Source organism: Lonchura striata, chromosome 1, assembly GCF_046129695.1.
Source record: "Lonchura striata isolate bLonStr1 chromosome 1, bLonStr1.mat, whole genome shotgun sequence".
Classification (NCBI taxonomy): Eukaryota; Metazoa; Chordata; class Aves; order Passeriformes; family Estrildidae; genus Lonchura; species Lonchura striata.
Genome location: NC_134603.1, coordinates 127,170,311 through 127,191,867, shown reverse-complemented (window position 1 = coordinate 127,191,867; position 21,557 = coordinate 127,170,311). Strand labels below are relative to the sequence as shown.

At 37.9% G+C, this 21,557-nt stretch overlaps 1 protein-coding gene across 2 annotated transcripts in view; it reads right to left on the bottom strand.

Annotated features, from left to right (window-relative positions):
• Window positions 1-14,839: 14,839 nt before the first annotated feature.
• SNX13 (sorting nexin 13) overlaps window positions 14,840-21,557 on the bottom strand; it is a 64,889-nt gene continuing 58,171 nt past the window's right edge. For both annotated transcript variants that reach the window (XM_031503845.2, XM_031503846.2), the window contains exons 24-26: window positions 20,121-20,189; window positions 18,889-19,001; window positions 14,840-18,419 (exon numbers count right to left, since the gene is read on the bottom strand). In XM_031503845.2, coding sequence (XP_031359705.2) covers window positions 18,172-18,419; window positions 18,889-19,001; window positions 20,121-20,189 — 430 coding nt within the window. In that variant the 3' untranslated portion in view covers window positions 14,840-18,171. The remainder of the gene's footprint in view (window positions 18,420-18,888; window positions 19,002-20,120; window positions 20,190-21,557) is intronic.

Here is a 21,557-nt window from a genome sequence, read left to right as displayed (position 1 = left end):
CAAACCCTGAAAAAAGGAAGAACAAGTGCTGAATTTAATTGGAGTTAATGCATTACTTTGCAAGTGCTTCATGGCCGAGTCTAAAGTCTTCCTCCCAGCAATGTGACTGAGACAGCTGCAAATCTCCAAGTAATGACCTCTGCTAAGTGACTCAGTTCAGTCCCACTCCCAGCAGATAAATAACACCATATATCTCCTCGTCAGCTATTTACCCAGGCTTGAGAAGGCAGCAGGGCATGTGAGCCCTGTCCTGCTGTGGCTGCACACAGGTTAATCCTGCAGCAGAGACCTTGCAGCCGCTCCGTGCCTGGATGTTCCTGTCACACAAACTACCCGAGAGCATCAGCAGCCTCCAACACCCATTAGCTTAAACACGTTTTGGAGTATTATGCACAGTCTCCTCAGCACCAAGGGTTCTTTCAGATAGCACGTTACCTGGCACCTCCCACATGGCAGGAGGATTTTTCAGTTTCTGGAAGAAAATGCTGGACAAAACCAAAGTCACCTCTGAGCACTGGAAGGGCCCAGTTTTCAAAAGCTTAGAAATTCATTTCTTCTCTATTTCAGCAATAAGCAATAATAAGTAATTAACACCCTCAGTATTGTATCTATATCCATATTCTGGACCCTATTTAACAAAGTTCACACTGAAAACCTGTCTCTCATGGTTTTCTTCTGCATCTTTTCCTTATGGTCAGGTAGCAATATAAGATAATTTCAGTAGGCTGTAGGGAGTAGAGAAAAGCTCAGTTAATCTGAAAAGAGGTATTGTAATCCACAGCCATATATCAATATTTGTACTTGCTCAAATTAAATACATGCGGTTCAAATAGAGCAGGATATATCTAACATATTTAGAGGGTGGTTAATGTAAATGAAGTTACCTAGTTTTGTTTGGATGATAAAGTATTTAACCACTGCTCATACACTTTGGATAAGAGGATTTATTCTTAGTTTGCATGGCTGTCTATACAACCTCCTACAGTCTTCCTTCACAGCTGAGAAAAGGTCAAGGAAATAACTTCAGCCATCATAAATAATTTTCAGTTATGATGTTCTAGCAAATGTACCACTTGAGATGCCATTTGCTTGGCAGAAAACAGATGACAGCAAGTGTGGCCCCTTGAGATGACAGGGCAAGAAGACAAGTTATGTTTTAATTAAAATGGTGCAAAGAACCAAGAGTGTTGCTTGCCTCTGTTATTAGTGTCCAGAGGGAGACACCAATCACAGGGAGAACCCGTAGCCAAAACCAGCACATGCACAGCTGGGCAGCTGCGGGGAGGACTGGCCACTGCCACCCTGCACAGGGTCAAGGCAAAGGCACCTGACAAGAGAGGGGACCTGCAGCAAGGCTCTCCACCCACAGTGGTCCCAGCCAGACAGTTTTGAAAAAACACTCCCTTTAAATCATTAGGGATATGGTTTGTTTATAAAACATTGTGTCTTAAAGTCTAGAGCTTCTGTTTCTTTAGACTGACTTATGCCACCAGTTAAATATATGTCTTTAAACATAGTATGTGCAATAGGAATGTAAATGTAAGGTTGCTTGTTCCACTAGAAAAATACCAGATCAGTGAAGTGATTCAGTTTTGATATTGCAGTTCCTTTTCATTAAGGAAGTCACCCTTGGTTTGGAGCTCAATAGGCCTGCAAATATTTATCCATACCACCGTACATTAAATATGGAGATATTTAACAGTGCTTAAAACAATATTTGTTACCTTCATTTCCAGACATCAGATTGGGGAATTAGTACAAAATTCTGAAACCAAAGTGCTGGTTTGGTAAACATCTACATTGCCCACAAGAGATAGTTTAAAGAGGTCTAGTATTTAAATATTTGCCCTGTCTTGTCACCACAGGAGTATCTTAGGCACTACAATTATTTTTCCGTTTTTAGTGCAGAAAAGACAGCTCTAACTCGTTGGATTCCCCACAGCTATAATTACCTAATATCTCTAAACTTTTCATTATGTATGCCCCCCTGAATTCTGGGGCTTAAAAGGGGCCACAGAGCTGACTAAAGGTAATAAACGTGACTGTGGTGGTTTCCCGGTGTGATACCCTCTCCCAGGGATCCTGGCTCTTCACAGTCATCGACCAGGGATGCAGTTAGCTAGCACAGAGCCAGAAAAGCAGGCATCAATATTGTCACATAAAATCTGTTTGTTGCAATCCATCCAAGTCAGCTCGGTTTCCAACCAGGAGGTGGCAATCTTGTTTCATACTTTTGCTGTTTTCAGCCAGACTCCAGCATCAGGACTTTGACCTGTGTGTGCTTGCAGAATAAATAATGAAAACCAACTCAATCTTAAATTGGCAGGTACATCTTATTATAGGCATAACATCAAAAGAGAAGAAAAATCCTCATCTCTAAATATAAAGATATATTAAAGTTGAGCATTCCAACCGGAAATAACAATTTTTAAAAGTTGTTCCTGGTAGGTGGAGTTATTTTGCAGCAGGTCTCTTATTTATAATTTCATTTAGGGTGGAGAAACTTATCATGGGCTTATTTCATAGGCAGAACTTTTAAAGTGGAAGTAGATTCAATGGAAAGCTCTTTCTTTACAGGAGGTGGGATTTGCCTTCCTCATGAAATGAGCACAGAGAAGCTTGATATTGGAAAGATACAGTAAATTTGGCTACCTGGAGTAAAATAAAAAATTAATAGGTGTCTGAACACACAAAAAGTATATTTTAATAGATACTCAAAAAAAGGAATACACTACAAAGTAATTCAGCCCTTGTCTACAGAAAGAAATTAAAAGGATTTCCTATTAATAAAGATGAAGGAGCTACTTCTTACACAGGGCCAGATCCCAGCCACCAGCACCTTACCCAGTGAAGGAAATGGAAGATTTACCACAACAAACTCGGTGATCACTATTGAACAGGAGGAAACACAAGTCTGGGATGATTTTTTGCTCTCTGAGCTCTAGTCTTCTGCCATAGCATTTCTGGGCATTTTGGGAAAATGTGGTCATTCTGCCTTTTCAAGGTCCTGGGTGTAGACAGTGACACACCAAGAGACAGAGGTGTACCACAGAGAACAGTTTTACTGGGACCTTCCACAGGCATCACAGCTGTGCTTTTGCTCTCCAGAGGGATTATTCTAACTCAGGCAACATGATATAACTTGAAACATTTCTGGGTTGAAAAATACCAAGAAGTTCTGTATTTGGAGAAATGAACTTCATCTTGCAAGCTGTGTGTAAAACCAAGAGACAAGCCTCTACAGAAGTCTACCATTAGTAACAAACAATTTCATTTCAGGTATTGCAGATTCCAGAACATTCAACACTAAGGGAAAAGCTTGTTCACAGAGAGCACCAGGAGCTGAGGCTTCTCAGCAGTGTCCCATGACATGCTCAGGGTCAGGATCCCTGCCAGTGTCAAGTCGGATGTTTGGTGCACCAATACATGGCTGCACCTCCCAGATCAACACTTGAAATGGGCTTTTCTCTCTGGGACTCAGCTGTGTCTTGCAGCAGATGCTTTTTCATCATCATGTATATTTTTTCAAAGAACTGTCCCAATAACAGTCCTATATTAAGGGAAATAAGATCACACAATAGTAGAACCAAAGAATTTCTGGTGCTTTGAGGCACCCTCCATTCAAGCCATGCTGTGGCTGCTGAGGCTCAGGGTTCTTCATGCCTGGCTCTCATAGTTAATGGATGGGTTTGTGCCTGTTACAGCATCAATCCCTCCTTCCTCGGCAAGAGGCTGCTGCTCTGGGCATCAGTACAGTACAGTGACTGTAAAGGACAGAAAGTAAGAATTAGGTCAATAAATTATATGTTTCAAAGCAAAATAATCATTATGTTGTGCACAGACGTTTGCAGTTCATTTAATGAAATGAGAGTAAAGGCCCCAAGAGCAGAGGGTGTGGAAACCTTCCAATTCACAGACGTACACTAACCGCATACCAACTCAACATCAGACCAAAATAAATCACTAAGATAAGAGAAGATTCCTCCTGGAGACTGAAAAGCACTGGAACATCTGGAAAGAAAAAAATTTAGTTGAATATGTGTTTTGGATGCTTTGTAGGAAAAATATCTGCAAGACACCGTCTTGTCTTTAAACACTGAACATGGAGACCCAGGATGTTTCCTGGGGATTAATAGCTGCCTAGGAGAGTTAATGACCCAGAGAAAAGTTGAGGGTCATTAAAACCAGTCAGTCATCAGGTCACTGGGAAATGCCCTCTGCTCAAGTTTGTTACGGTTGCTGACAGCACCCCTCCTTCTTGGTAAATATAAGAAAAAAGCAGCAGCATACTTTTTTCTGCATTGCCAGAAAGCCCTGCAGCCATCCCTCTGTGAGGGGAAATGCTGGGAGGTCACCACCAATGTGCTAAACCTTCCAAAAAACCCAATATAATTTCTCCTCTTTAATTTAGATAATATTGTTATGTTTCAGTGTGCTTAGATTAGGCATAGTCGCACATGAAAAATCTAGGTCACCTTTCAATAAATGCATGATATCCATCAGTTTGAGTATTACTTAAGAAGTTCTTACATAAAATATTAACTTTTTAAATAAATGCAGTTACAGTTATTAATTGCACTTTTAGGTGAACAGATTTCTGTCTGAAGGCACTCAAGTATTACCAATTATTAGACCCTGATTTGCCAATGAACATAGGGAGAAACATAGTGGTCTGAACATTTCATTTGTCTGAGGCTTGCCAGTAACAAGGGAAGTACAAGAGAGGCAATAACTATAGTCATGCATTTCCTGCCTTAGTTATACACCATGATGCTGGCACAGGAGTCAGCAGCCAAAAGTAAAGTCACAATTACCCTGGAAACTATGTTCTTTCAGGGAAACCTGCGTCTGTCTTTAAGTCAGGGTGGTCAGCCATAAAAACCAGAGGCAGAAAAGTTTCCTTTAATGAGAAGATTTGGTAGTGAAGCAAGTCTAACTTAAAAATGCATGTTTACAAAACCCGAACAAAAAGAGGCAGGGGGGCACAATTAACAAAGGTAGCTTGAACGAACAGCAGCTCTAAGCTATTAGGTACTGCCATCAAAAGACCTTAAACACCAGTTTTAATTCTCAGCCATGCAAAAAGATCCAGGTGAACACAGATGGCTGAAGCAGTGAAATATTGAAGGACTGGAGTTCAGGCAGAGACCAATGAGGGAGTGCCCAGGCCATGCCCTTCCAGCAGTAGAGGCTTCAGGCAAATTTCAGAGAATCACGGAATGATTTAGATGAAAAAGATCTTTAACATCACAGAGTTCAACCATTAACCAAGTTCACCACTAAACCGTGTCCCTAAGTGCCACATCTCCACTTCCCTTAAATACCTACAGGAGTGGCAGCTCCACAACTTCCCTGGGCAGCCTGAGTCAGTGCTTGGCACACTCAGATCATGCATTTTCCCTAATATCCAACCCGAACCACCTCTGGTGCAACTTGAGGTCATCTCCTCTTGTCCTCTCACTTGAAGGAAAAGACTAACCCCCACTTCACTGCAGTCTCCCTTCAGGCATTTGTCAAGAGCCATAAGGTCTCTCTCCCCTGAGCCTCTTCTCCAGGGTAAACAACCCCAGCTCCCTCCTCGTAAGGCTTGTGCTGCAGTCCCTTCCCCAGCTCTGTAGCTCTTCTTTTGCCACACAGGAACAGGTTAGAAGAGGGAAGACTGCCAGCAAGTCAGAAATCTCTTCCAACATGTTCCAAACCTTCAACTTTCTGAGTGTTTCTGGAAATCTGTGAAAATCAGGTGTTGTTGTCTGCACATTTTTTACTCAAAGTAGTGGCAATCAGCACAAAATATAAGTAAATACAGGCAAAAAAAATCAGCCTAATAATTTTAATATGGCAAACCTGTGAGACTGGGAGAGATTAAAAAGAAATATGGAAATTCAAAACAGGGAAGCTTCCAATTTCTATGACATAATTTTGCCAAATACCAGGCACAACAAGGAGAGCAAGCATCAGAAAAATCAAGAAAAAATAATCTCTATCACTTAGTGGATGTATCTATCTCATGCATTGCACCAGGGTGACTAGGAAGGTGACCCAGGTCTCCTACCAGTTGCAGAAGCAGCCGCCACACTGCACCTGGGCACCAGTCTCTTCACATTTGCTCAAAGTGTGTTTGCTATACACAGAAGGCAGGTCTATGAGGACTATAACATAGTACAGCTGGGACAGTTTCTTGGGAAAAAAAAAAAAAAAAAAAGACTATTTCAAATCAAAATGAGCATGCGGAGATTTTTTTGAGTATCATTTGCCAAAAACTAACAAAATGTACTTTTCTGACTTTGTTATGGAATCTCTCTGTGGCTTAATTTTTCCTGTTACTGCTTCTACAGGTTCTGGGGGACTAAAAGATCATGTACTCTGAAAACAGCTACAGCAGGAAAAGCAGAGAATTATAATAGCTGCTGTTAAAAATGCAGTCTTTGTTGCAGTCCTCTGGAGATGTAAGATTGCCCTTGTCAAGGCTGGAGGACAAAGCAAGCTGCAATAACCTATATGATGGCAGCCTCAACATGTGTTAAGCTTCAAGCGTCAAGCAGTCACCAGCTGTGACAAGAGTGACTTTTCTAAAAATTCCTCTTTAGTCATCATGTGCAAGCAGAGACTTACTAAAAATCAAAACCTGTAGACTGAAAGATTGTTTCTTCTCAAATATCCATCCCACATCCATGAAATACATGCAGAATGGGAGTAACATTTCAGTAGATGTCAGATCATTTGCCCACCAGGAGCTTTTACACAAAGCCAAGAAAATGATAGAGAAAGGCAACAGAGAATGACCTGCTGAAATGATATTCAATACTGGTTCATCCTTAATACAAACATTGCAATTATTTGGGGTTTGGGAAAATGAAAAAGACTTTCTAGAGCCTCCTTAAACAGCCTGTGTGAGCTGGCAGGGCTACTCCCACCAAGATCTTTGCCCTTTTCACCTCCAAGACCATGTGAATAATGCCTGCCCTCCCAATACCACCTGTAACCACAGCCCATGCTGACCAAAATTGCATCTATATTTGTGTTCCAATTTTTTTTCCATCTAAATTCACCAACACCCCCAAACATATCGACAACAAACAAACTAAACACACAAACAAAAATAGTCAACAAAAAGCCCTTCATACAGGTCTTCAGTTTAGAACCCATTTTCAGAAATACATTTTCAATCTGACTACTTATTCTAAAACAACTGTTAACATATTCACTCTGGAACAACTTATGGAGAGGAAAAGAAGCAGTATCATGAAAAATAGGGGCCATACTACTATACAGGACTTTTCCCAAATTAAAATGGGAGAAATTACTAACAGTAGTCAGAGAAATTGTGACAATTATTTTGGCAAAAAAAGAAGTGAGCTTATCAGGATGGAAGTATCCTTAGCTAGCAGATTTCAGTGATAGTCAGAGCTGGTAACAGATTAGCTTCTGTACAGCAATTTAACAGCCTATATAATAATATGCACTACAACATACATACACAGTAAATTTTAGAAGTTCAGAGTTGACAGAAGACAAGAAACATTTGCTTGGGGAGAACAGGGCTGGGCAATTTTCTTCTTTCTTGATCTGGAATGCCAAGATCTACACAAAGGGAAGCTCTGGAGATAACTCTGGCTTCTGTATCTTAAAATTCATAATCTTTCAGTATGTCTGTTAATTTTGCCAGACAGTCATGCATCTTATTTTTGAAGATAGCTGTTCTGGAGAGGAAGGATTAAGCTATCATAGCCTGAGGTCCAATAAATTAAATTTGTTACTTCTCTGAACGTCACTCTGGGACTGCCTTAAACTTTTCTGGGCACGGGGGTGGGATGTTGGATTTCTCCAGCCCTGCTGTTTTTCATGTGCTTTCACACGGGAGAGAAGGAGAATGCAGCTCTTACATGTGACACACTCAGACTACAACTGCCAGGCAACCTACCCTTCTGCAAATGGCATTAAGAACCTTTATCTTCAAAAAAACAAACTTAAATCAACATTAGCACTATAATTATTTCAAAGCTGATGAATAGGCCACTCTGTTACCTAAAGTCCATTTTAATCCCAAAACAACATAGTTAGGATGGGAAAGACTTTTTAAAGGTATTTGAAATATGCATATTCCATTTCAGGTCCAGGGAATCAAGTTACCAGCCTGTAAGTGAGATAAGGCAGCAAGAGAGCACCCAGATCCTGGGTGGCTGCAGGACTTGGGTGATTTGCTCAGCTCAGTCCTCGGGCTAAGCAAAGCCCTCAATAACACCAGCTGGAACGTGTGCCCTGCAGCCCTGGACAGCTGGAAGGAGAAAAGGCTAGTCACAAATTAAATTAAGAGGTGTAATATAGTGTGAGAAGAAAAACAAATTGAGATTGTGAAAACAGGTGCCAACTGACATTTACTCAATACTCAGTCACACTTTCCTTTCTCTCTCTGTGATTAGCAGCTAAGCTGAATTAGGATACATTTCATGCTTCTGTGACCTTCTAGAGCCCCCTTACAGAAAAAGAAAAACACCTGTAGCAAGAACGGTTTTTTTCCAAGAGGGTAAAAGTGCCTACTACTGTGAAGCTAGGCTAGCCAAGACTAATAACACCAAAGCAAGAATATAGTGATGCAACCAGTTAAATTCTATTTTTTTAAAAAAGAGCACTAAAGACAGAGCTTTAAAGTAGTGATGCCTTAAGTTTTAGCTTTCATATTTTCCAGATTTTGTACTGCATTAGTACATAACTCTGAATTTCATATAAAGTGTTGGCAAGTTCTCTTTACAGTTTAGTTAGACAAATCCTTTTCCAGCCCAAGAACCAAGGACATCATTGCAGCTTCAGGCCCAAAAAGTGTAAACAACAGAAAATTGAGGAGAGCAATCTGAGAGGATGGGATTTCATAACCTGAAGCTGTAAGTGGACAATTAACCCCTATATATGTAAATGAACCAAGATTTATAAAAGTGTAAAAACTTGTGACCCCGAGTCCGTCTTGGGTGTAGCCCTTGGCTGGGCTCTTGTACTGCCCAAGGTCTATATTTTGAAGGCCTTTTTAATACCTACTTTATTCCTTTAACACTGTCTAGCCTCTGTTCTAGGTAGGCTCTGTAGGCAACAGTATCACCAGGCTGGAAGTCATGGATTTACTTATCTGCATCATTCAAAGCTATCCTACTTGTTATCATTCAGAGAATAAGCTGAAACCCATGAACACCATCCTGAAGCTCCTGGGAAGGATTAAATGAAAAGCAATGAACCAAATTGTTCCCTGCAGAGCCTTGTGCTCTTTCTGTGTTCCTGAAAGCAGAACCATGATTTTGCATAGGCTCAATCTGAGGCTCCATGAAAGAAAGGCTTTACCTGTGAGGCTGCAGGAGATCACCCCAATACCACTACACCTGAATGCCATTTCTCCAGTCACAACACAATTTGGGGAGCAAAACTCTTCTTCCACTGCCAGGGCAGTCTCTCCTATTCAGACATGGAGGCTCCCATGGGCTCAGTGCTGAGCCTGGCCCACTCTCATCTGGGGGACTTTTCAGATGTTCCTCAAGGCTTCTGCTCAGCGCAGGCTCCACACAACCTGTTCCTACTCAAAGCTTCCTTCCTAGGAGGGAAACTATGGCAAATTTTCAGCAAATCGACCTGCAAATACATCTCTTTTGATGACTTGGATGCTAAGGAGACCCCTCACTTTGGGCAGGAAAAGGTTAAATAGAAGATAGGCCATATCCAACTGCTAAATCCAGGACAACCTCCTTGTACACCCAGAGCCCATGTAATTTCAGAAAAGGCTCTTTTGACACAAAAGGATTGGCAGGTCTGTGGGAACAGAGAACTTCAGAAGTGCAGCTTTCAAAGCAGACCTTTCCTCTTCCCAAAAGCACCAGAATTATCAGAACAAAAGTCCTCGGTGGAGCTCACCTCTGTCTGTGTGAAGCTGTGACCATCTTGCAAGCATTCAGCCCTATCCTGTGCTCCTCAAACCAAAGATCAAAGTATGATCCCACCCACAAACAACCCCAATTGTGCAACAATGCACAAAGACCAAGTGCTTTGGAAGAAAATACTTCAAGTGACACCTTTCATTGATTTTTAAGATTACAGACTTTTGTGTAATAACATGAAGTTTTGGAACTCTAGCAATGACAGCAGCATTGAATGAACATTTTTTTCCTAAAACCCTCCACAGCTGAACAGATGATGGCAAGCGTGTACCATAAGACCACTTTATGAAAATATCAGGGGTCTTAGAAATAGTTGACATTCTCGGGCCTTCAGTTTCATGATCTTTATCATAGTAAAATGTTTTTGCTTATTCCTTGCACACCTGCTGTGTGTCAGTTTTCCCCCAGTGGAGCTCCCTTACCGCATGCACTGATCACACTGACATACATAACCACTCTCTTTATACCAAGCAGATCTCAGGCACTATTGGACCATCACACCCTGATAAAAACCACAGAACTAAAACACTTTGTGAAGAGAGAGGAATGTAGACCAGGAACGTATCTCAGGGTTAGAATAAATGAGAACAGAGGCCTAGAACTAGCTGCCATGAAGCTTTGGATGAAAATTCATACATATTTCTGAAGTATTTTTTATCTCATACAACCAATTATTCTTATGAAATGTCAGCAGCAAATCAGGCCAGGAGACAAGCTTCTTGAATTTTGAAGCCATAAAGTATAACCAAAACACTGCAGGGAGTGGGAAGGATGGACAAGAGGAAGGGTACAGATCCAAGAACTTCAGTGCCTGACCTCTTTTTAACCTCTGCAGTTCAAGAGGGTTTCAGCTCCTCTACTCCACTTAACTGAGCTCAGTAACTCTGCTGCCTGCCCACAAGTACCTTGTCATATGCATCATTCAACCCTACATATGCACTATGCAATCTCCTCCAAAACACATCTGCTTTTAGAAACAAACTTGTACTTGTACTTACAACAACTTGAGGAACAACAACGTTAATTTTTGATAACAGGGTTGAAAAAGAGCAAATTTTAAAAAGTTTCTTTAGCAGGTTAAATTGTATTTGCAAATATTTTACATTTTTGTGTTTACATTAGTTTAACAAAACACAGTCTTTCAAACTTATTCCTACACTGAGTAAACAGTTGCTGTAAAACCTACTGAGCACAAACAATTCTAGAATTGCCTGGTTTACTTCAAACATAATTAAATAAAAAATCAACAGTAGAATATTTCTAACTTGATGTGCTGTTCGAGTATGGAAAATCTCAGATAATTATCCTTGCAATATTTTTTATTAGGACTTGTAAATTGAAATTGCCTAAAAGATGCAGCAGGCTGTTAAGAATGGAATTTAGCTTACATATGGAATTGTTAATAGGAGAGAGAAGATTAATTTAAATTAAATTATTCCAGGCCCATAAAATACAGACACTGAAACAGAAGTCCTAATTATTGTTCTCTCTTACCTAACTTAAAGGAATGGCCACCATGTAGAAGGCAAAAGCATTCGTCAAAACATTGCTCATACAGCACTTAATGAATCATACAATAAAAAGGCATTAACATTGGCATATTTTATATTTTAACAAAATAAAAAGCATCATTTTTCATTTCTCCCATATTTGATTTTAAAATTGCACAGTTCCCCCAAAATGGTCAGGAGGGTGGTGCTTAGTTCTCTACTTTGCAACACGCAACATACACTTACATACATATATATATAACCTAATGCTATGTTAGACTTCCTTGATTTAGGTTTCCTTGCAAGACAGATCATGAGATTTGCTGACTGACAAAAACTAATCAGAAGAAACAAACATTATCTCTGGCAATTCCTAGGGGTAACACTTAATCTCTTTTGTCAAACTTTGTCTCTTTTAACAAAAGGGAAGTATTTTCTAGCTGAGAAAATTTAACTAATTTTGATGTGATTTACTAAAGCAGTTTGCAAAGGCTAGGCAGTTTATTTGGAGAGTATTTCCCTCCATCTGTGATAAAACCTACAAATAGCTAATAGGAAAGAAAACAAGTATTGCATGTCAAATAGTATTTTTCTGATGTGAAACGCTCAATACAAAATGTGTAAGTCTCAGAAGTATAAATGCACACAATATAAGGGATGCACAGAAAATCAATTATGCTGCAAATTTCAATAAATCACTGTCTAGTTTGTAACAGTGTAAAAGCTTAAAGTATTGGAATGGGATGTCAATGGAGGCTTTAAGTTTTCAAAATAAATGTGATGTTAATATTTCTGACCTACCAATTTTTATTCTGCAGTGTTCTCTTTTAAGATTATTCAATTCTCTCTCAAGTTAATGAACTGAGAATATTGTACTTCACATGCTGTTGCTAAATGAGTACAATATTGTACTGTCTGTTTTCTAAGAAACAGGTTAGTAGACCCACTAGGAAAGCCACATCTCTCTCTAAGTAAGTGATCACTTGACCTGGCATCAAATAAACAAATAATCAGCAAAAAGTTTCCAGTTAAAGTAATTTTAAAGTTATTATTCTTAATTATTCATTTTTATTATTTAAAATTAATCTTATTATTGCTTCTTATGGATTCTTTTCAGCTGTAGTTCACAATACTAGGAGAATAGTATTATGACTGTCAAGCCGAGTCCACCTACACAAACAGCCCTCTATCTATTACTACACTCCTTAGGCTCAGGATGACACCCTCTAGAGACCACAGTATTCTTGGCAATAGCAATACCATTGACAGAAAGTAAAAAAGGATGGATTTCATATCAAGTAGAACAGCACAAATGTTTCTGTGTGGAACAACTCAGGTGCTTCAGCAAGTTCTTTCAGTGGTGACAGCCCCATGTGTTGGTTCTACAGAACCCCTGTCATTAACACATTTCTACTGGCTACACATCCCTCATGAGCAGAACAGTGAGGCTCCAGCACATTGAGGCACTTACAGCTACCCACCACTAGCCTCAGCAACACTTAAAACCCACATGCAATAATTACAAAACTAAAATACTTTTCCTTGAGATCCACAGGAGAACCATGAGTGCATTTTCCTTTACATGGCACTGCACAAAGTCAGCAAAACTGGTGAATTTCCAAATGCATGGCATCCCAGTTTCACTTTTGCACTGATACAACTCCACAAGACAGAAGAACATTGTGTGGAGATCTTACCTCTTATTTCCTCCAGATACTCGTGTTTATACATTAGACATAAGCAAGTCTTGTTGGTTTGCAGAAATGATGTTTGGGATTAATGGGAAACCAGTGTTTTAAATCAACATAGATAACATAGAATTGAGTAAGATGTGAAACCAATTTTTTCAAAATACTATAAAGGAATGCTTTGTATGAAGTTCTTGAAAAAAAACAAACATTCCTTTGATAATCAAGTTCCAATTTCACCATCAAACTGAAAAAAAATAACAAACCTGCCATCCGCAGTTTTGTACTTACCCTAATACAGACTGGCTATGTTAAGAATAAGAACCAACAAAGTGAAAGTTCTGGCTATTCTGTGCCTGGAATTACCAGCTAACTTGCAGAACCATATTCTTCCACATGCTGCAAATGAAGAAGAATGTTCCCAATTCAAATAATTTTGATAATCTCTTACCTAAAACTCCCAAAAATTTCATTGTTACCTCTCAATTCAGAATTAACAGGTTTTCAGAGCTCAAGCTGAGAAAATTCAGCACAAACATCTCTAAAGACTACCTTGGAATAATGTTTTTAAAGTGTTATGGTTAGAAAGAAAAGTACAATTTTTGAAATCTACATTCCTTATTGCCAACAAATTCAATATAATCTTGTTCTGTGTTTAAACCCAACTTCAGAATTAATTTGCAGACTAGTCCAGTTCTAATATGCCAAATGAGAATTCTAGTTAGCCCTTGCTGAACCAAGTATCAAATTATTTAACTGACCCATGCAGATTACCCCAAGCCAAACATGCCATAGTAATTCAGAGACATGGCAAGTATCTCAAATCGCTGGGAAACAGTTATTTGAGACCTCTGAATACAAAAGTAGTCAAATGTATTTTGGGGAAGGACACACTGTAGTGCTGTACATGTTTCAAGTGTTTACTAAAGCTTAGTTTCTTTTGAAATACACAACAAAAATGAACTAATTGTTTTCATAAATTCTCTTCTTTCAAGAGATAAATAATGGAATTTCTGTCATGTCAAGTAAGACTGATGCTACGACTGAACTCCAAATAAACTTCAGCAATCGCACTGCATTAGACATCAAAACCAAAGTTAAGTAATGTGATAGACTGAAGATTTAAATAAGCCATAGACACATATAACCCCCAGTTAGCAAAGGGTAGATATTTTTAAGATGCTTTTTAAAAATGCTTACACTCCAAGCTTATAATGGAGTGTACTTTTGCCATGAAATTACCCTAGGATAACAGGTTCAACAAATTAGAACTTCCAATCAGTAAAATTCCTGGTATGTGTCTGTATCCTGTAGCAAAAGTGGTAAACACTTTACTCAGGGGTCAAAGAACCAACATCTCTCTAGCTCAGGACATCTTTTTGATGAATGTGAAACAGCTGGAATAAACATATCAAGGGTAATAATTGTGATCCCATGGTAGACCCAGCTGCTGCAAAAATAAACCCGGGGGAAAGAGCTGAAGATTTAAAAAACCTGCAACATAAACCCCTCTTACATCATACAATCCCATTGTTTCTGCTTATTTTTAAAATACAGTACTCTCTGCAAACACTGATCAAAAATGAATGTAGAGATTAATTTGTTAAGAAGTAAACTCGGTTTATAAAACGTTTAAAAATTCAAAGAATGGTTGTTTTATTTAGACAGTAAGTTTTATCTTTAGTGACCTTTCGTACCTGCTAGTGAGGAAGTTGTTTGAAAAAAAAAAAATGGAGACTCATACTAATCCTGTTAATACTTTATTAGTGTAATTTTTTAGCTTTCTATTGGACAGAACATAAATGCAAACTCCAAAAAAAATTCAGAGTCCTCTGCCATTCAGCAGAAGTGACCATGGCAGCCCATTTCATGTTCATTCTTTGTTACAGAAACGAGAGGAGGGGAGGGGAGGGGAAAAGCATCAATAGAACAATTAGGCACACAGCTGACACTTACTGTACAATGATATGCACAAGTAATTTATAACAGCTTTATGAGTTTATGAGATGTATTCTTCAGATTCTTCCCTTGTAATACATGAGCTTTGCTCACGAGAGCAAGGATCATTGAGAACAAAGGAATTAACAAAGGAGTAACAAGTAAGACTTTTAAAACAAGTCCTTAAATAAACTAAAGTAACAACAGAATGTAGAATTGTTCACCTGAGAAGACATTTTTAACTTAGACTTCAAAACATTAAAAATTCATTTATTTTACAGCTATTCAAATACACATGCATTAAATGAAAATATTGCACAGAATTAAAATTTAGATTGTGGAATTTATATAGTTTCATTTTGGTACACATTCTGGTAGCACTTAAAATTAACTGTTTAATTCTAGCAAACACCAGCAGCACAAGCTTGCGGATGAACCAAATGAAAATTCAATTGCTCATTTTATCTTAAAAATAATTAAGGCTAAAACAAGTGCATTTCTTGACAGTGGCACAATTTTCAGCGGCCAGTCACAGCACCTAAAGGCCAGAAGATATACCCAGACACTGAAGTGCTGTATATTAACATTCAGTTTTGGAGACTTCCTAGGATAATAGGCTGCATGGGTTGACAGCCTGGGTACTTCAAATTGTCGACAGGAAAACCTTTTAAACAAAGATACATACACACTCGCTCTAACAAAAAGTACTCATTTCTGAGGGTTCTTGCCAGCCAACAGGCACCACTGAATTAGAAAGCCACATTCTGTAATTAAATACAGAAGATAAAACTCCAATACATATATACGTATGCACACATGCGTATATAAATGTGTGTATAGGTATATGCAATAAATTAAGTAAAATGACTAATAAGTATGGTGTATTATGTTTAGTTCACATTCCTAGAGATATTATTTTTTTTGCACAGAAATGTACCAGATAACCAAAAAGTAAAAAAAAAAAAAAAAAAAAAGCCAATTTTGTATATTACCACTATCTTGTTGGAATTTTTCATAGTACCTACAGATAGATAAAAGGTTCCACAGATTTGACAAAACAGTATTTGAACTTCCCACTTTCATACTGCTTAACAAATTCAGTGACTTAAAAGACAAATTAGATTTGGTAGGATTAATGAGATATTTACTGTATCACCAAGAACAACTGCTGAATGATCTTTCATCAGTCAGATATCAGATATGCGTGAGCACCCTCACAGAGGAAGATACAGGCATGTAAACAATAGGAGCTGGCTATGTTGATTACTTCACACAGAACTCAAGAATTTTGTTAAATTCAAAAGCATTTAACCATCACACTTCCACAGAACCTGCAGAGAGGAAGGGAGAGGGGTTCTTCTATATTTATCAAGTTATCTTCCTAGGGATTACAAAAGAAAGGGATTTAATTTACAGCATTTAGTTCTGCAATAAAGAAAAAAACAAGTGCACTTGAGCCCATGCATACTGTATGAGAATGTTAATGGTACAATATGATCATCATTAAGGAGTATGATAAAAGGCTACATTTCATTAATAGAGTCCATGAGAAAAAAATATCTATATAGAAGTGTCAGTCAATTTAACGAGGTCCTTTGAGAGCCTTCTATCTTGTCTCAGAACGCTTTCATCAAAGGTCTATGTTTCTCTCTTGCATGAAAGGACCATTTGCTCCCATTAAGACACAAATTACAACAAGGATCCAGGGATCCTTGATCCATAACTGTATTTTACCCTGTGTTTAGTGTTCAGAAATAAAAGGGACTCTAAAAGATTACCTTCTATTCACTCAAGATAGCAGTGCTCAAACAGTTGGGGACTATGAAAAAGAAAACACAAACTGAGATATGCTGTGGCCAAACAGGATTATTCAAATGTTACTGTATTTTTACTTGGACAGAACTTCTTCCATGAAACTAAACAGATGGATGTGGGGCCTTGATGTCAAATTTTTATTAAAATTTTACACTATGCAAAAAATAAAAAAATTATTTAAAAAAATATTGTAGTTTTATTTCCTTTTTATTTTCATATATACACTGAGATGCATTCAGAAATTTCCAAGTGTTTGCATATGACTAATGAAATCTTTTACCTGTGAGGAACCAAGTAATTCTAGCATTTTTCCATATGAGGCATACACACTAAAAGGTACGGAATCTTTCAATTAGGTAGGACATAGTTCTTTCACATCCCAAAAATGCTCCAGATTTTAGTGGGAAGTTGTGTCTAAACTGTGCCTTAGTGCAATTTCCTCATCTTCTAACATAATATCTATCCTCTTTGAAACATATATTCCTTTCTTTCTACAACTACCAACTTGACTTATGTTCCAATAGACCAATTGAACATAAATATGATGCTTCTTCTCCACTGAAGTTACATGCAAAATGTATGCCAGGTGCTGTAAGAGCAGCATATGGCCCTTAAACACTACAGAATAATCAAAATAAAGGGTTTGTTTCTACTGCACCTCTGCTTTTACTAAAACCCCCATTAGATATAAGGTTAGTTTAATTTTCAAAATATGAAAGATGATGCAAATATGGCATAAAAGCCACCTTACCTCCACTTTTACTCAATAAATGTACTTTTATGATGGGGCTATAGCTTTTTCTCCCTGCTCCTATCAACCATTAGGTTATAGTAATTCCACAGACTGCTTTTCTGGTTAATTCAGCCTTTACAGGAATGTTACAACAGCCCTACAGGCCTCAACACTTGTAACGCTGAACAATTCCATTTCTCACACATTGCACTATCTCCCAGTGCCAAAATACTCTTTTCTTCAATTGTATCACCATAGTTGTGCTTTACTTGAACAGTCTGGCTCTTTGCATTGCTGGCAAAACATTGACTCAGGAACGGAAGGGATGGGCATTCTGATATACTGGGCCAGTTCTCTTCCCTATGTTGTATGAAGACGCACCAAATCATTTAAGACACACAAACCATTCTGGTCGTGGTTGAACTACAAGTGAAGATGAGAAGATCCACAGGTCTTACAGATGCATTAATAATCTAATATGTGACACTAGAAGACTGGTGCAGAAATGACGGCATGTGAGTTTGAAGCCCCAGAGAATCTGCCCAAGTAATTAATCCTGGACAAACAAACACCAGCTTAATGGATTTGAAGTGTCACCTTTTCTGTAAGGAAGGCGCTTGAGTAGAGTGTAGTCTCTGCTTATATCTCTGCATTTGCTTTGACCTTGAATGCAGTTTGTGGAACAACTCAGGGAACTTATTTTGTGGAAATAAGGTTTCTAGGAATCTCTCCAGAAACACATACACCATTCTCTTATTCAGCTGACTATGCTGGAACATTTCGAAGACCCGAAGAATGCCTTTCCGTGTAGTCTCAGCACCTATGATGTGCTTCAGTTCATCTACAAAAAGAGAAGTCCCACAGAAGTTTAAGCTAAATTCTACTATCATGTTAACAACAGACTTATTATATTAAGTCTTTCAAACTACGTAGCCTGAAATTCAAGGTAACAGTGACTCTACACAACATGACTAAACCAAAAGTTCTCTTACAGAAGAAAGCATTACTTCACTCTTACCCTATACATGTGGGAATCATATTTGCAAGAAATAGTACTGGTTTGGAATATATCCATTTCAGGCACAACTTAATCCTCTAGAAACTTAATGCTGGGGTGGCTCTAAGAGAATTACTGACATTACATGTGAAAATGTCCAATACTTTAATAATTAGAAACCTTTTTATTTAAATACTGTTCATATATCAAGGTTTCTCTGCAGTACTTAAAACAATCAACAAGAATACTGACATCAGTTTCAGTAACAATGTATCCATATGGATTACGAGGCTTTAATCCCAGACTCACTTACCTGGCATTACCTCCAGCAATTTGGTTTTCCCTGCCACTCTTGTTCTCATTCTAATAGCTTTGTCCCTCCGTGGAACAGTTTCTGCTAAAATGCCATTGGGCCAAAAAGCGTCTCTGCAACAAAAGCAAATCTGTCAAAAATACATTAATATTTTATCAAGTGAAAAGCTCTTTTAAATTTCTCAAGGCTATCTCATAAAATAAATACAAGAAAATAATTTGCACACAACACAACTTCAAATATCAGAAGAGGAAAAAAAATGAAGAATGATGAAGAGGATAAAGAAATCAAACGCAAGTAGTACACTACGCTCAACCTACCAGTAGCTAACAGATACTTTTTTAGTACAGAATTAGAAGAAATGAAGTTTTAATAAAATAATGCAAATCAAAACTCCTCAAATACCACATAGTTCTTACATAAAACAGACCTATGCCTTGCTTTTACCACAGGCTTTATTACTACTGAGACTCCAATTGCTCCAACAAAATTTTGAAACTAGCAGTTAGCATTTTAACAAGCTTAAGCTGAGAAGAAATAGCTTCAGTGTAGCAGAAAGTCCAATGCAAAAGAAATGCCTCTAATAAGCTATTCTTCCTCAGTGAAAGATGATTTTTTTTTTCTGAATAAAAAGTTAGGTATTCTTACAGTTTAATCAAAGAATAACAGTACACTTGTAAAGTATGACCTTTTGAAGAATACATGACACTAGTTTGACTTCCACCCAACAGAAAAAAACCCAAACTATATGGAAAGAAAAAAAGCAGGTAACACTTTCTCAACACCAATGTAGATGCCATTAAAACTTTTAGGATATTGACAGTTTCAAATTCAGACTTCAGTTCCATTATATCTATCCAAAGTGAAACAATATCTCAGAGCTAGGGCTCTTCCAGCACTAATTGCTTGCCTTTAAAAGCAAGGCACGTACATGCCTTCATCAAGGCAAACAAGACATTATATTACTACAGTGATAAATTATGAAATTTATAAGTATACCTGTACCCTAGCTCTTCTAGACTGGGTGACAAGTTTTTAAGGTAGAGGAGAAAACTTAAAAATATTCTTTTCCATATGAAAATTGCTTTCTCTCACTTAACATCTAAAAAGCAGTGTATGATCCAGCTATATTCTGGAGAATAATAATTTCCTCATGTAAGAGGGAAAGTAAGACATATTAGACATCAACTGGTGAGTGCTTTGTATTTAACACCTGTGATAAAAAGACATACCTGAAGCGTTTCACTGCATCTGCTACTTGCTCGGGAGATGTCATCCAATCAACATGATCAACTATTTTTCTAAAATCAAAGCAACAAGTCTCTTGTTTAATTTTTAAAGCAGAAAACTCACAAGTGAAGCATTTTAATGAGCATTCTAGGGAAAATAAAGCATAATAAACTTTTTCCAACTCTGTAAGTAGGTTCTATAGTACTGCACAATAAGAAGGCAAACACTGATTCTCAAGATAGAAATCTAAGTTCACTGATCACTTCCTAAAGCTAAAGCTTTTTTCTCTTTGGATAAATATGTGATAATGAAGTTGGCTGCAAAGCTGCTGTTGCATCTTCTGTCAGCATTAGATAACTGGCTTGCTTGTAGACTACTCCTCTTCATGCTCTTCAAGGAGTACTCTTAAGTTCTGTTTCTGTAAGTAAAGGACCTACTCAGAATCTCAAAATACTTGCTGCAATGTGTTCAGTTACTTCACAGTCCTTAACAGGAGATACAGACTGATAATTGATCAGGCCTTCATTCACCAATGCATACACAAAGCTCTATATCCAAATCTAGGATGCTTACAAAAATGATACATGCATCTGTGTATTGCCACAATCCCAGGACTGTTTCCCTAACCAAAATTTGAATTTAGTTTTCTAAGAAACAGAAAAAGATTATTATTCTGCAGAATGCTATTAAATCCCAAGAACTTGCCAGGACAAGCTATGGCCATGAGCATCTGAAATGGCTCTAAATGCAGAAGCAAACTAGAAATACACTACAGCCATCTCTGCAATAAGGAAGCAGCAGCCTGTGCAGAAACTGCTGCTTATACTACAATCTGGAAACAGCAAAAAGTATTCAGAGTTGTTCAAGAGGGCAGCATGTTCTTGGAAGTACAGTTCTCAAAAGAGTTTTCAACTGGCCATAAAATTGAGAAGTCCCTATACTATTTTACAACATAGTTACCTCATTACAGCTACCACAACTCTGTATGTTTAACAGTAATGATGAAAACATCACAAATATAATTGTGAAGGGTAAAATGAAATGACACAGTGAGGAATGTCCTGAAAAAAAGTAATAGGAAGCGATTTCTCACCATCTAGAAATTAAGTTTTTGATTCACAGGACTAAATTGAAAGTAACAATGCAGTACTACAATTTGTTGTGCAACTACAATTTGTTGTTTATATTTGCTCACATTTCAGAAACAAATTATTAGAAGGCAAACCTGGAAACTGTGTATTTTTAAGCTGAAGGCAAGAAACATTACTTAATTAACACTATTAATTAGCTTTGCATTTGCATGAGTAAGTGTTCATGTGAAGTACAAAGAACATGGAGTGGCCAAAACACACCCCATGAGTCCCTTTTCTTTCCCACTTCCATCTTTTAAGTGTGAGAGCAAAAACTTAACACAGCAACTCAGTATAGTTCACATAATT